The 13,051-nt window shown below is 39.4% G+C and overlaps 1 protein-coding gene across 1 annotated transcript; it reads left to right on the plus strand.

The window, feature by feature from the left end:
- The first annotated feature begins 194 nt into the window (after positions 1-194).
- Positions 195-3,407, plus strand: dynlt5 (dynein light chain Tctex-type family member 5). The gene is made up of 4 exons (XM_066681992.1): positions 195-570; positions 1,193-1,284; positions 1,815-1,939; positions 2,340-3,407. The coding sequence occupies exons 1-4, from the start codon at positions 458-460 to the stop codon at positions 2,541-2,543; spliced, it is 534 nt and encodes a 177-aa protein (XP_066538089.1). The 5' UTR covers positions 195-457; the 3' UTR covers positions 2,544-3,407.
- The last annotated feature ends 9,644 nt before the right edge of the window (positions 3,408-13,051 follow it).

Consider the following 13,051-nt stretch of genomic DNA (forward strand, 5'->3'; position numbering starts at 1 on the left):
GTTTGGATTGGATAGTAAGATAAAACTCGAGTATCCTGTGTCGTGTAAAGTTCTGAGCCCGCCCAGAAAGGCAACGTAACACTAGCCAATCCTGACGCAGAGAGTGAACTATTGCTAACCAATCAGTGCACATGTTTCTATCTTTTAATTCGGCAGAACCGCCCCTTTCTCCCACCGTTACCAGGGCACTGTAACAACACACACAAGCTGCACTGGAGCTTCACTTTCAGTTTGTCGTAGTTTTCTTTCAGTTATTTTGGTTTATGACCAGTTATACCCCCAGGTCTAGGCCTGAATATGTTTGTAGATGCTTATTATTGGTGATACTGAACAGTAAAGTTTTTAAAACGTTAGGTTTTTTGGGGTCTTTGAATGGTTCATATTGTGTTGTGTAGAGATTATTTTTTGAGAGATTAATACAGTTTCTGCGTTAAATACTGTCTCTTTTGTGAGGAAAATGTCAGATTTGGCTAAAGAAAAGGCTGCTCGGCTGCTGAAGAAGCGAGGAAGTGTGTCCTCCCTTGGCAGTCATGAGGTCAGGGCCAGGGAGCCAGTGGGAAAAGCCAAGGAGTAAGTCCTTTTTATCCTAGAATTATGATTAAAGTGTCAATTTTCTATACTATTAACTTTTCAGTGACTATTCATTCATTCAGTATGTGTAGATTTATGAATATACAATTAGTCAAGGCCTCTTTCTTCACCCATCTCTCTATCACTCATTTGAAAGTCCTGCCCTGCAAGTGGACTGGATTTTATTTTTTTTATTTCTGATATAAAAAAACACTGGTTCTCCGAATCCATGTCTTTGGAATGTTGTATTTTCAAAGTGAAAATGCTTAGCCATGACTTTGGCTTCTTATTTTGCTCAGTTTTTTATCATCTATATACTGTAAATATTTTTTATGTGTCAGGAAAAGAAAACTTGATATTACCCAACAGCCTCAGCAACTGAATACTAATGCATGGATGGCATAAATAACATTACAGGTTTTAAAAGCCTCCACATTTAACTAATGAAGGGGAATTTCAAACGATTACTCCATTGTTGACAGCTTTAGAAAATGTGGTCTGTAATGCAGAGCAGCATTGTCCAGGCTCATGCTCACTTCCAAAAACAAGATCAGGTCAAGATAAGATAAACATGAATTGAAGTAAACTTGCAATTTCCTATGACAATGACCTTTCTTTCTAGTTCTATCAGTACGGTGTCATATATCGATGAGCCTGGTCATCATGATGATAACCCACGACCCACGGTGCAGATGGAAAACACTTATCAGCTTGGTGAGATCCAGTCATTTTACTGTCAATAGCTATGTTGCTCCTGTAGACAAATATCTCCATTAAGTATAAGTGGATAGAAAAAGACATTTACTGAATATGGTCTATTTGCAAACATAAATATGTACTTATGTTTAACCTGAAATAATATCAAGAATAAAAACAACAATGGCAATCATATAAAGATCTGGTCAGACATTCCCAAGCGCCAGAAAAATCCTGATTAGAAAGTGGTTAATCAGGGGCAAGTTTACCACATAAATAGGTATTGCAATCCTGCTTTGGTAAAAAGGCGCTTCCAGGATATGGCTTTCTGAGTAATGATGGCTTAAGGCTGCATAACTGAAAAATCCAAAAATTTAAGAATAATGTTCCTCAATGTGTGGTTGCAAGGATTTCAACCTCAGTGTTTCTGAAATGTAGCACTACAAGGGAATCACAGTATGTAGTGATATATTGATATTAGTATTTATCCATATTTTTAAACATAAATAGTCCTGTCTTTCCTTTCTGTTTTTCGGATACTTGTGAAGGTCCCACAAAGCGTTTTCCTGTGATGACAGTGAAGGAGATCCTTAAGGATGTGCTGGCTAGCTACCTGCAGGAGGAGAAGTATGAGGCAGAGCTGTGCAGACAGATGACCAAAACTATATCAGAAGTACTTGCCTTTCTCCGTACCGTTACAAAATCTATTAGGCTTCTTTTTGATTAAAATTCCCAAGGAATTTTGTTGGTCTAAAGGGGGTGTTCCTGTCCTAGCAGGAAATCAAACTCTAGTCTGCTGCCTGTAGGATGGTGGGTGGTGTTAAATTTGGCTGGATATTAACCTTGTAGTTCCAGTTCAAACCTGTAACACCATGCAATATTAAAAAAATTAATTTGAGGAAATTACTTATTCATGTTATAACTTAGAAATTATACTGACATCTATTGGCCTGGATGTGTCAATGATTCTGTACTTAACAAAGCTGCCTCCTGTGAGCAACCCACTCTACAATGCAATTTGATTCCTCTTCTTGCGTACATAATCTCTCTTTCCAATTGTTTTTTTTTTTAAGGTGGTGAAGGCCCGTGTGAAAGACATGATGATCCCCCGTTACAAGATTATAGTGCTGATCAGCATCGGCCAGCTTATGGGTCAAAACATGCGCGTGGGCAGCCGCTGTCTGTGGGATGCCACCAGTGACACGTTTTCCTCACACACTTTCAAAAACAGTTCACTCTTCGCTATCGCTAATGTCTATGGCATCTATTTTGAATGAAAGGGGCGATGTTATGATTTTTTCTCAAAATAACTTCAACGTGTATGAGCACAGCATTCAGGAGGTGACTGCATCAGTGAGACCTGAGAGGTTTTCAAATGGCCCAAATTCTAAACGTGTATATATATATATATATGTATCAAAAATGTGTATTTCGGTTTACATTACCATTTTTGTCAATTACCAAACATCTCTTTATAACTTTAAACAAAAAGTGTTTAATATTATTTATTATTTTGCCTTTAATAGTGATATTTGTAAAATGTCCTCTCTTATTATGGGCTGCCTTGCATTGTACTTCAGAAAGCTGCCCATGCAGAAAACTATTTGAAGGAATTTAACTGCTGTAGACTCAATGGGTGACCTTATGTAAATTAATTTATAAACTGACCAATGAAGAGGCCATGTTTGGCAGGTTAGTTTACATATTTTGACTATATGGTGTGTGGTATGTTTTGAAATGTTTATTTCTATATCTATATCAACATTATTTTAATGATAAGGACAATTTTAAATTGTAAGCCCATTAAATATTGTCATGACCTATATATCCTATTTATTTGGACTATGAAAGAGACTATTTACATAAAATTGTTTGTTTCATATATGTACTTTCCAACACTGCATACCATTCTAAAGCATCTAATTGGGCTAATTAGCTAGCTTACCTTGCTAGCTAGCATAAATTGAAGTGGTATATTGCTGTGTGTAATGTGCATATCAACATTTACACAAAAATATTTAGAATGAAGCAAAGACGTGTGCATTTTTCTCTGATGAGTAAAATATGAGTGAAAATGCTTATTCTGTGGAAGTTAGCATAAGTAGCATTGGGATTAGTTTCCTGGCCGGTTGTTTAGCCAACACAACATATTCTAATTTATTTTCTAGGTCAATAAAAGACCTTCAAAATCAGATAAGTATCTTTTCAATATTTATTACATCATAGAGAAAACAGAATGTTTCATCCTTTATTTACAGATCTGTTAGTCTGAGCTGAAACTGGTTCGAGAAGATTCAGAATTAAATCGTTAAATCTAACTTTAGTCTAAATTTTTCATGGGACATGGGTGATCAGTTTTTATATATAGCTAAAGATGTTCATGTTTCTTAGACAAAAAAAAATTGTTGGGGTTCAGGGTTATTTGGGCAAAAATAGCCATAAGAGAAATGGTTCTAACAAACATGAAAATCATATATATATATATCCATCCATCCATTATCTGTAACCGCTTATCCAATTTAGGGTCGCGGGGGGTACAGAGCCTACCTGGAATCATCGGGCGCAAGGCGGGAATACACCCTGGAGGGGACGCCAGTCCTTCACAGGGCAACACAGACACACACACATTCACTCACACACTCACACCTACGGACACTTTCGAGTCGCCAATCCACCTGCAACGTGTGTTTTTGGACTGTGGGAGGAAACCGGAGCACCCGGAGGAAACCCACGCGGACACGGGGAGAACACACCAACTCCTCACAGACAGTCACCCGGAGCGGGAATCGAACCCACAACCTCCAGGTCCCTGGAGCTGTGTGACTGCGACACTACCTGCATGTTTTATGCCTGTTTTATTACAGGAATTAAAATCATTAAAAAGAATCAACTCACAGCTTCAGTATAGTGCAGCTCACAGAAGATAAAAAACCAAATTGCTTTATAAGGGTGGGCTCTGACACATCCATGACACTAGGTGTCAGAGTTCTGGCTCTGAAACTAGGTTTCAAATTTATGGCTCACTTTATAAAGTGAAGTAGAATAATTGATGAAAATGGTTGATTTCCTCTATAACTACATGTTGAATAAAATAAAAAAATGTCTCAATAATTGCCATGAACATGTAAAAGTACCTCAGTAGAGCTTATGTTTTTATCATACGAATAAAACAAGTGACGGCACGTTCAGTTTAAAGCAGCACAGTGAAAGGACTTGGTTTCTTTCTCTTTTTACAAGATCTCAGACGTTTGAGTCTTTTATCTTCATAGAACCTCTTTTCCTCCTCAGCACATTCGGGCCAGTTCTTTTTTCCAGCAGCCTTTTTGGCAGCATTTTTCAGACAGTAGCACATCCTCATTCCTCCTGAATCGCTCTGTGTCCAAGGTGACCCCCACTCGCTGTCCATCATCCAGATCAGTGTCTATGTATAAACATAGTTAATGCTTTTAGTTTCATATTGCTGCAAGCTGCATTAAACTGATTCTGAAACCAGAATTACATTAACTGCATGTTCATTTACCAAGCGTCAAAGGGTGAAGTTTTGCACATCGTCTTATGAAATATATGTGAAACTACACTGCATCTTTTTGAACTGCTGCTGACACATGGTCAGAGGAAAGTTCAACACACTTCAAGGAAATTATTCACTTACCCAAATTCTGTTATTTTAGTTAGCAGGTGTTTGGCTAACATCACTAGCCCCTTTCACAAATGTTTCCTGGATTTTCACCAGTGGAGCTCTAGGTGTGAACTCAAATGTCCATAAAATTTATACCAGACATTACCCTGTCCTCAAGTACAAATCCTGGTATAGTCAGAGTGAGTGCATGTGTGAACAGAGCCGCTAATGTTCCAGAGAATCATATCGTTCCTTCCTGATGCTGCCCCATGTCTAAAGCAAGCAGGACACTCCCAGCTATGAGAACATGTAACCTGCAGCCAGATGTTTTCTACGTCAGATGTGTGAAAGGACAAACCTGGAAAGTGTCTGGACCTAATTCTCTGGACTTTTTCCAGAGTTCATATGTGAAAATGGCTACTGAGTGGCCATCTTATACACTCTTGGATTCCTAGCATCAGAGTGCTATCAATCTTGTGCTCTCAATCTTCACGGTCAATTGTTTTGAAAATTGCAGCTCTCAGGATCTTTATTCTTTTCCAGATTAAACTGGAGCTGAGCGCTTAATAAATGTTTGACCAAACCCAAGAAAATAAGAGTCTGCAAGTCTGGACTAGGGACAGACCTTAAATTGATGATTACTGACCTTCTGCAGAAAGCTCAAACAAGTCTCTCCTCCACCTGGACCCTCCGCAGGTGTAGACAATGGCTCACAGGAGCTCTCGACCACACAGTCGCACGGCATTCTGGGAGTGGGCTGTGTTCGGACACAGTGTGCATACCAGCAGCATTGCCAACAGAAGGGCCCTCATAATTGGAGACAGTGGTCCTACACCTGCCAAACCTTTGAGCTGCCTTGGATGTAGTTTCTGCAGTCCTCAGATCCCATTCATTGCTTTTATACCTGCTGCAGATTACTAATGACGTGCAAACTATTTTCCATGACCCTCTAAATGAGCCTGTTTGTTAATGAAAGTTAACTCCCACCAGAGTGGTAACATCCACGCTTCCGGTGGGTGGGATGCCTTCCATGGCGTCCTTCCTCCTTTGTTTATATTTGCAAATAATTTGCATCCTTTTTTGACTTTGTGATACAACCATTTTCCTGCAGGTTACATTTTAGTAACGATGTTTTTTTTTATTGCAGCACACTGTCAATGTGGGTCCTAATGAGGCTTTAAGACACTCGCCAACCACAGACCATAAAAACGTAGTGCCATTCGAGTGTAATGGTAGCACTTACCTTCCCTGAGCCTTGTCATCATCCCCTAAAATGATGATGACCTGACAAAATGGTTCCAGTTTTGGAGAGAAGACACTTTGTTGCCTATAGTTTCACAACCTAATATCACGACATCAACATAAATGCACAAGAGAGCCATTGGTACAAAGGACAAGGCCTAAGGACAAAATTGTCAATGCCAAGTGTAGACTAAGAAGGTATAAATCTGACCAAGACTGGGTCTGTTTAGCAGTGGAACTGCATTCTCTGGAGTGACACAGTGCCATCCAATGGAATCCAAATCTATAATCCAACATCCATATCTGAACACACTAATGCTCTCCAGACTGAACGCTGTCAAGTTCCCTCAACATTAATTATGAGCTGGCAAGTCAATAATGATGGCATGCTCATTAATATTATATCCATATTATTATAATATTGCAGGACAACCTTAACAAGTGACTGAGGTCGCCTGTCCCTTTACTGTCCACCAGGGGGCGCTTCAGAGTCAGATTCCTCTCTTCTGTGCCCTTAGTGGGACATACCACACATTCCACACGCTCCTCACACTCCTCCCTCGGGTTCAGCAAAGTTCCTTCAGCTCTGAAATCCACCAGAGGGAAAACATTAAAGGTGTGGCCAGGTGCTCAAGGCATTTACATCAGCTTTTTACAATGGCCTGGGAGTTAAGGCCTATTGCAAATTACAAGTTATGGAAAAATCACATTTTGGGTGCAATCAGTGTTCTTGTGATCTGCCTAAGACTGAGGACTTGGAATAAAATGAGTCATTCTGATTTTGTCTTACATCTTGTCCCACCTCCGTATCTGAGTCTCACCAATCACAATGGAGGACCCATGCAAAGACAAGGTTAAAGTAACACTAAGTAGTATTTTTACCTTAAACAAAGCTTCAAAATTGTTGTGTTGTTTCTCTGAGTTGTAATAGAGAGAATAGAGCCTCTGTTGTTGCTACTCCGGTCTCAGCAATGTAGAAACTGCACAACGCACGTTTTCGAGGAGGGTAGGAAGACCCCATGGCCACAGTGAGTGTACATGACTCAAAATAAAAGTGACATGAACGGTATTTTGAACTCTGGCATGCTGACCTTTTATTTCTATTTCATTCTGTGGAACAGATGACACAGCTCTTGTCCACTTTTCCAAAGAAAAATCAAGAGAATCTGTGGGTGTACTAGTTTGAAGGCATTTTATTTTTTCAATTTTGGGACTTTCACTGAACCCTGGCTTCTTCCTCTTCACTCTTAGCTTAAGGTCACCATGCTCAATGCCAAGTGCAGTCTAGAGCTGCCCCCCCCCCCAAAAAAAAAAAACACACACACACACACACACACAATCTCATGGCTATAAACCCTTATAGTAAAGTCCTAACATGTAGGTCCCAGAAGACCAGAAGCTGTTAATGCTGCAAAGGGGGACAGAGTCTGGATCTATTCCCTTCATTTCAGAAGAAACACTGGACAAGTGGATATCTATATTTGATCATGTAGTGTGTTTCTCAACAAAGCTCAACGCAGTAGTCTGAGGTTACCTCTTGTTACCCCAGTGCCCAGTGCTGTGATGTAGAACTCCAGAGGCCTGTGACTGTGATAATAGGCTCTTGATGCTAATCTGGGATATATGGAGGCTAAAGATAGCCCAGGTCTAGACACAGCCTCAGTCCTTAACTGCTCTCTGGTGTGTGTATAAAACCTGTTTAGGAAACAACTTGGACCAGTATTAGATTCAGGCTTTAATGGTCATGTTTATATCTTGGTTTTTTTTTTTTAACAGGCAGTAATGGCTATGCAGTTGCTAGCATGCTAAAGCTATAACAACACAGAACACTACAGGATGAACTGATTATATTCCTTAATTTATAACCATATACTTACAGTGATATAGAGAGATATAAACATGTGGTTTTGTTGTGTGCTGTTTTAAACATGTAAACCAAATTTAAACATGGTCGCCCCCATCTGGAGGACCCTCTGTATGAAGCATAAACGGGTATATATATATATATATATATATATATATATATATATATATATGTATATGTTTATTAATTTTACTTGATAATATTGGTATAAAATGATGATTGTTCCTTTAAAGTTTTTAAATCTTAGGGTAATTCGTGGATTAGTTATTGTTTAACGTAATGTGTGTGGTCATGGTGTTATATTTCTGGTTTTAGAGGTTGGGGAAATAGAGGAGTTCAAGGAAATGCATTCAAGGAACTGGAACGCACTGACATGTGTGTGTGTGTGTGTGTGTCTGTGTGTGTGTTTAGCCCTTTGTGGCAGCTTTGCAACTGTGGGATATTTGGCAGCTCTCTAATAAAAGGTTTAAAGGAAAGTGTGAAAGTAAGCATTTGTTTTGGTTTCTGATGTTAAAGACCCCATATTGCCACCCAAATATGTAAGCTAACTCTCAGACATGGTTGTCTGACATCAGTTCTGTGATGTCACACACACAGAAGATTAAAGGCATTTAAAACTCCCCAGCAGTAGATTATTGAGCACTGGAAGTGTTGCTTTTATGGAGCGAGGGAGTACTTTGCATGTTGAAGTGTCAGTACTTGACCTTAACCTTGACCTCACAGCAATATTTGAAAATCTAGTGCAAAGTGTACATTTGTGGTCAAGATATATATATATTTATTTATTTATTTATTTTGTGTGTGTGTGTGTGTTTGAAAAGTGTCATCAGTCTTGAGGTCTGTGTGGGCCATTCCTGTATTGCCTCATAAAAAAAGTTGCCCCAGGCGGGGGTTAACCTTTCACTTCAAAATCCACAACAGAAAGTAATTTACACTCTTGTGGGTGGAGTGACTGCTCTGTAGATTTTGACGTTTTAAACCTGAAAAACAGCTGCAAATCTTGCAGAACAATGGCCTTATACAGAGTAAAACATTCCATATCAACATATAATACTTCATATGTGAGGGCAATATGGACATATGTCATCACTCTCATGATAAAGTACCCTACACAACAATATATTTTCAGCATAATGAAGCATAATATTGCTGAGAGAATTATATGGCAAAGACAAGAGTTGATTAGTGAGGACAAGACCATATGTTGGTTAATGATCACATTATTCTTTTCTGCTTATATTCATGATTACCATCAGGCTGTATGCAATAACAGCAACCTGGACAGTACAGTGAATGTAAAATCTGCCACAACAAGGAGCTGATTGGATGGCAGTCCATTGTTCATTATGACATCATTTTATTTAGTTTCTCCACTTCGGCCAATGGTGTGATTTCTGTTCCTATTTATGTTTGTTAAGTTTGTTAAATATAATAATATATTGCTTATAGTTTTTCAGATACATTTGCACATTATAGCAAATGCTAGCCAACAATCAGCTAACAGGATTGGGCATTTAGTGTTCTCCTCCGAGTGTGCTGCGCTCCAATTTGAAAAGATTTAATGGCTGGCCTCATCATAATAAGGTGATGTTATATTTTTAGTTGTATAACTCACCTTTACCTTGTAATGTCAATTATTTATTTAGTAGGTTTTTAGTTTTTTTATCCTCTGCCCGCCACAAACACTTCACCTTGGTCGCTGATGATGAAATGTTTTGGGCTTTGTGATCTCATGCATGATGCATGCAATACGCCTTCAGAAACAAATAATATTAACTTCCGAGAACTGACATACTCATTTGTTCTGGGCATGGCATTAATGTGTCTCAGTATATTACACATTAAATGAAACATTACATGAAAGGTGCATTCACAAAATAAATGCCAAACAGTATTTAGAAATATTCAATCAAATTGCTTTGTAGTCAATGAATGAATCAGTTAATGCTCCATGGAGTGGGTCCCCCACATGGTTGTGGCCATTTTTAAAATTAATTTTGTACACAATATCTGAGACATCCAGGCCACTAGGTGTCAGAATAACAGTTCTTTTTTACTGTGAAGGAGAATCACATTAATCAAGTTACTAGGTAGTTTTCTAAATGATAAAGTCTTTGATTCTCACAGCAGGACACAGCCTGAAATAATGAGTGAGATTTAGGGGTCAGTTAGGACATGGGTCTAGGTTTTAAAGGGCACACGGGAGTAGAGCTTTACAGAAGACAACTGGGGTGTAATCTAATAGAAAACATAGATCATTTAAGTCCACGGTAAACACCCAAATAATTAAGTCAGTGGAAAATACCCACCCACATAATATCTGGACAGTAAAAGTCCTGTGGTCAGAAACTGCCCCATGAATAAGGCTGTAGAGGGGTTTATAAACTTCAAAAAGGACAGATGAAGGATCAGGGATAGGGTTAGGGTTTAGGCTTAGGATTAGGATAGTACTAATTTTAGATAAGGTTAGGGTATGTCTCCAGGAAATTAATGGAGGCCTAGGTAATGACTCAACAATGCATTAAAGCAAGCTGAGCTTTTATGTGTGTGTGTGTGTGTGTCTGTGTGCATGTGTGTCTGTAACAGATGGCCTATCTTTGCCTCTGCTCTTATGCAATGAGGAAAGTCTCTGTTACCAAACAGCTTCATGTAAGAACACCGTTATTGTCCTCATTCCACACAGGGACAGCTTTATCTACACAGAAGCCTCAGGACATAGCAGAGGCAAGCAAGGTCTCCGCACCGGCCCCAGACATGTAGATCAGCGTATCTTTGTGTGGAAAATAGGAGCTAGAAACCACACTGTGAAAATGATGGCACTTTAAATGAAAACCTTTTTATCTCTGATGTTTTATGTGGAAAAATACCATGTAATTAATAACTTTGCATGCATTCCTGTGTCTGAAAATCCACAGATGTTATAGGGGTTTTCCCATAGACTGTAAATGTGATCCGCCCTGTGAAGGACTGGCGCCCCCTCCAGGGTGTGTTCTTGCCTTCATGACAATCAGTCGTATTCTCCATCGATTTTTAATCATGTTATGAAACAGCCGTTACACTGACACCTAGTGACCTGGATGCATCAGAAATCCTGTATTGAACCTACACTAATCACTTTATTGAGCATAAGCTCAAAACAGTTTGATGAAAAAAATATTTATATATTTAATCATCATTTGCCCTGTGAAGGACTGCTGCCCTCTCCAGGGTGTGTTTCTGCCTTGTGCCCAATGATTCTGGGTAGGTTCCGGACCAACCACGACCCCGAACTTGATAAGGGTTACAGACAATGAATGAATGAATGAGTGAATAATTATCATTTGCAGATTTTTTGGTGGTAAAAAGACGATACATTGTTTCTTTAACCAGACATTTTTTCTAAAACTTCACTCATGCCTGTAGAGAGAGGCGTAACACACACACACACAAACACACACACACACACACACACACACACACACACACACACACTACACACACACACAGAGACACTTTGAACCTATGTAAGCATTTGCATTGGTTCTCTCTGGTCATGATCAATACCCAGCACACAGCCTTGAACTGAAGCATAATGAATAAAAATCCCACTTGTTTATCTGTACAGTAGAGGGTACTTTGAACGTATCCTCAGGCAACCAGCACTTTCATAACAGTCAGAGATGGCCATACTGATACCCAGCCCTTGAGTGTCATCTGATACTGATACCGATGAGGTCCACAGCACTAAGCATAAGAAACCACCCTTCATTCTTTTCATTTCCCCTCAAAACATTCATTAGGTAATAGTTATTAATTCTTCAGAAATTGGAGAATCCACAGGCACAAGGGGAAAGTCAAAAAACAGGAGGGACCAAAACTGCATTTCTAAGAAATCAGGACCCATAGCAACCATGCATGTCCTGGTGTTGCACCAAAAACTGTCCCCATCAGGCAAACAGCACTTAAAACTTTCACCTTTCAGATGAATGAACCACTCAGAGAGAGAGAGAGAGAGAGAGAGAGAGAGAGAGAGAGAGAGAGAGCGAGAGAGAGAGAGAGAGAGAGAGAGAGAGAGAGCGAGAGAGAGAGAGAGAAAGAGTGTGAGAGAGATAGAGAGAGATTAGGTCTAAACTCCTCCACAGCTGTTAGTGAGACTGTGAGAAGAGCAACTCAATGCTATGGGTCTGAAAGGATGTGGAGCTGGAGAGAAGAACCGCACACTGAAAAAAAGGTGGAAACATCAGTTTGCAAAAACATCTTATGGTAAGATAATAATAATAGAACAATGTGTAGAAGATATTGTACATGATGATCATGTGATAAAGAGCTGTATTTTGATTGTGTTTCATGAATCTGTTGAAACCGTTGTCGTTTCAAATGAACCTCAAGTGAGTTTCTCCACAGTGGAACACAGTTCTGTTTCTTAATGAAACGTCTGTGACCTGCTTTGGTCAAAAGCCCCACAGCAGCGTTCTCCCCCTGTGTAAACACCCCTGTTCAGAGCGCCTTTTCCTTTAAATGACAATGAGCCGCTCGCTGTTCACCTTGACCCCAAGAGCACAGCAGTGAGGAGCAAGGAGAAGAAGCTCTGGTTTTTAGCCTTTTTCTGTCAGTTCTCTATCTTCTCCATTCTTGTTTTTTTCTGTTTTTACCCAGTGCTCTTATTTCTCCACGCTCGTTGTGTCTGTTTTACTGCACTCTCACATAAACAGCACTGTGATTGGACAGACTCAGACGAGGGGGCGAGGCAATTGTAAAATCTCTGCATATTATATAAGATGTAGCGTATCTATGCATATTATGTAATCAGAACTACTTGCTTTATCCCATGTTTTCTGACTTAGGCAATACACAGAAAACAGACTGGGTGGTCTTGTTTCACAGTGTTTGAGTTGGTGGGCTCCATATCCCTACATTAATGTGAACATGCACAGAACAAATATATATATATATATATATATATGTATGTTTTAGGGAACCAAAAGTGGTTCCTCTACACCCTTAAGACTGTGGTTTTCAAGGATCCTCAAATAAAGGCAGTGGTTCTATAGGGGAGTGTGAATACTCTTGGAAGCATTTAA

The sequence above is a fragment of the Hoplias malabaricus genome, chromosome 9, assembly GCF_029633855.1.
Source record: "Hoplias malabaricus isolate fHopMal1 chromosome 9, fHopMal1.hap1, whole genome shotgun sequence".
In the NCBI taxonomy this organism is placed as follows: domain Eukaryota; kingdom Metazoa; phylum Chordata; class Actinopteri; order Characiformes; family Erythrinidae; genus Hoplias; species Hoplias malabaricus.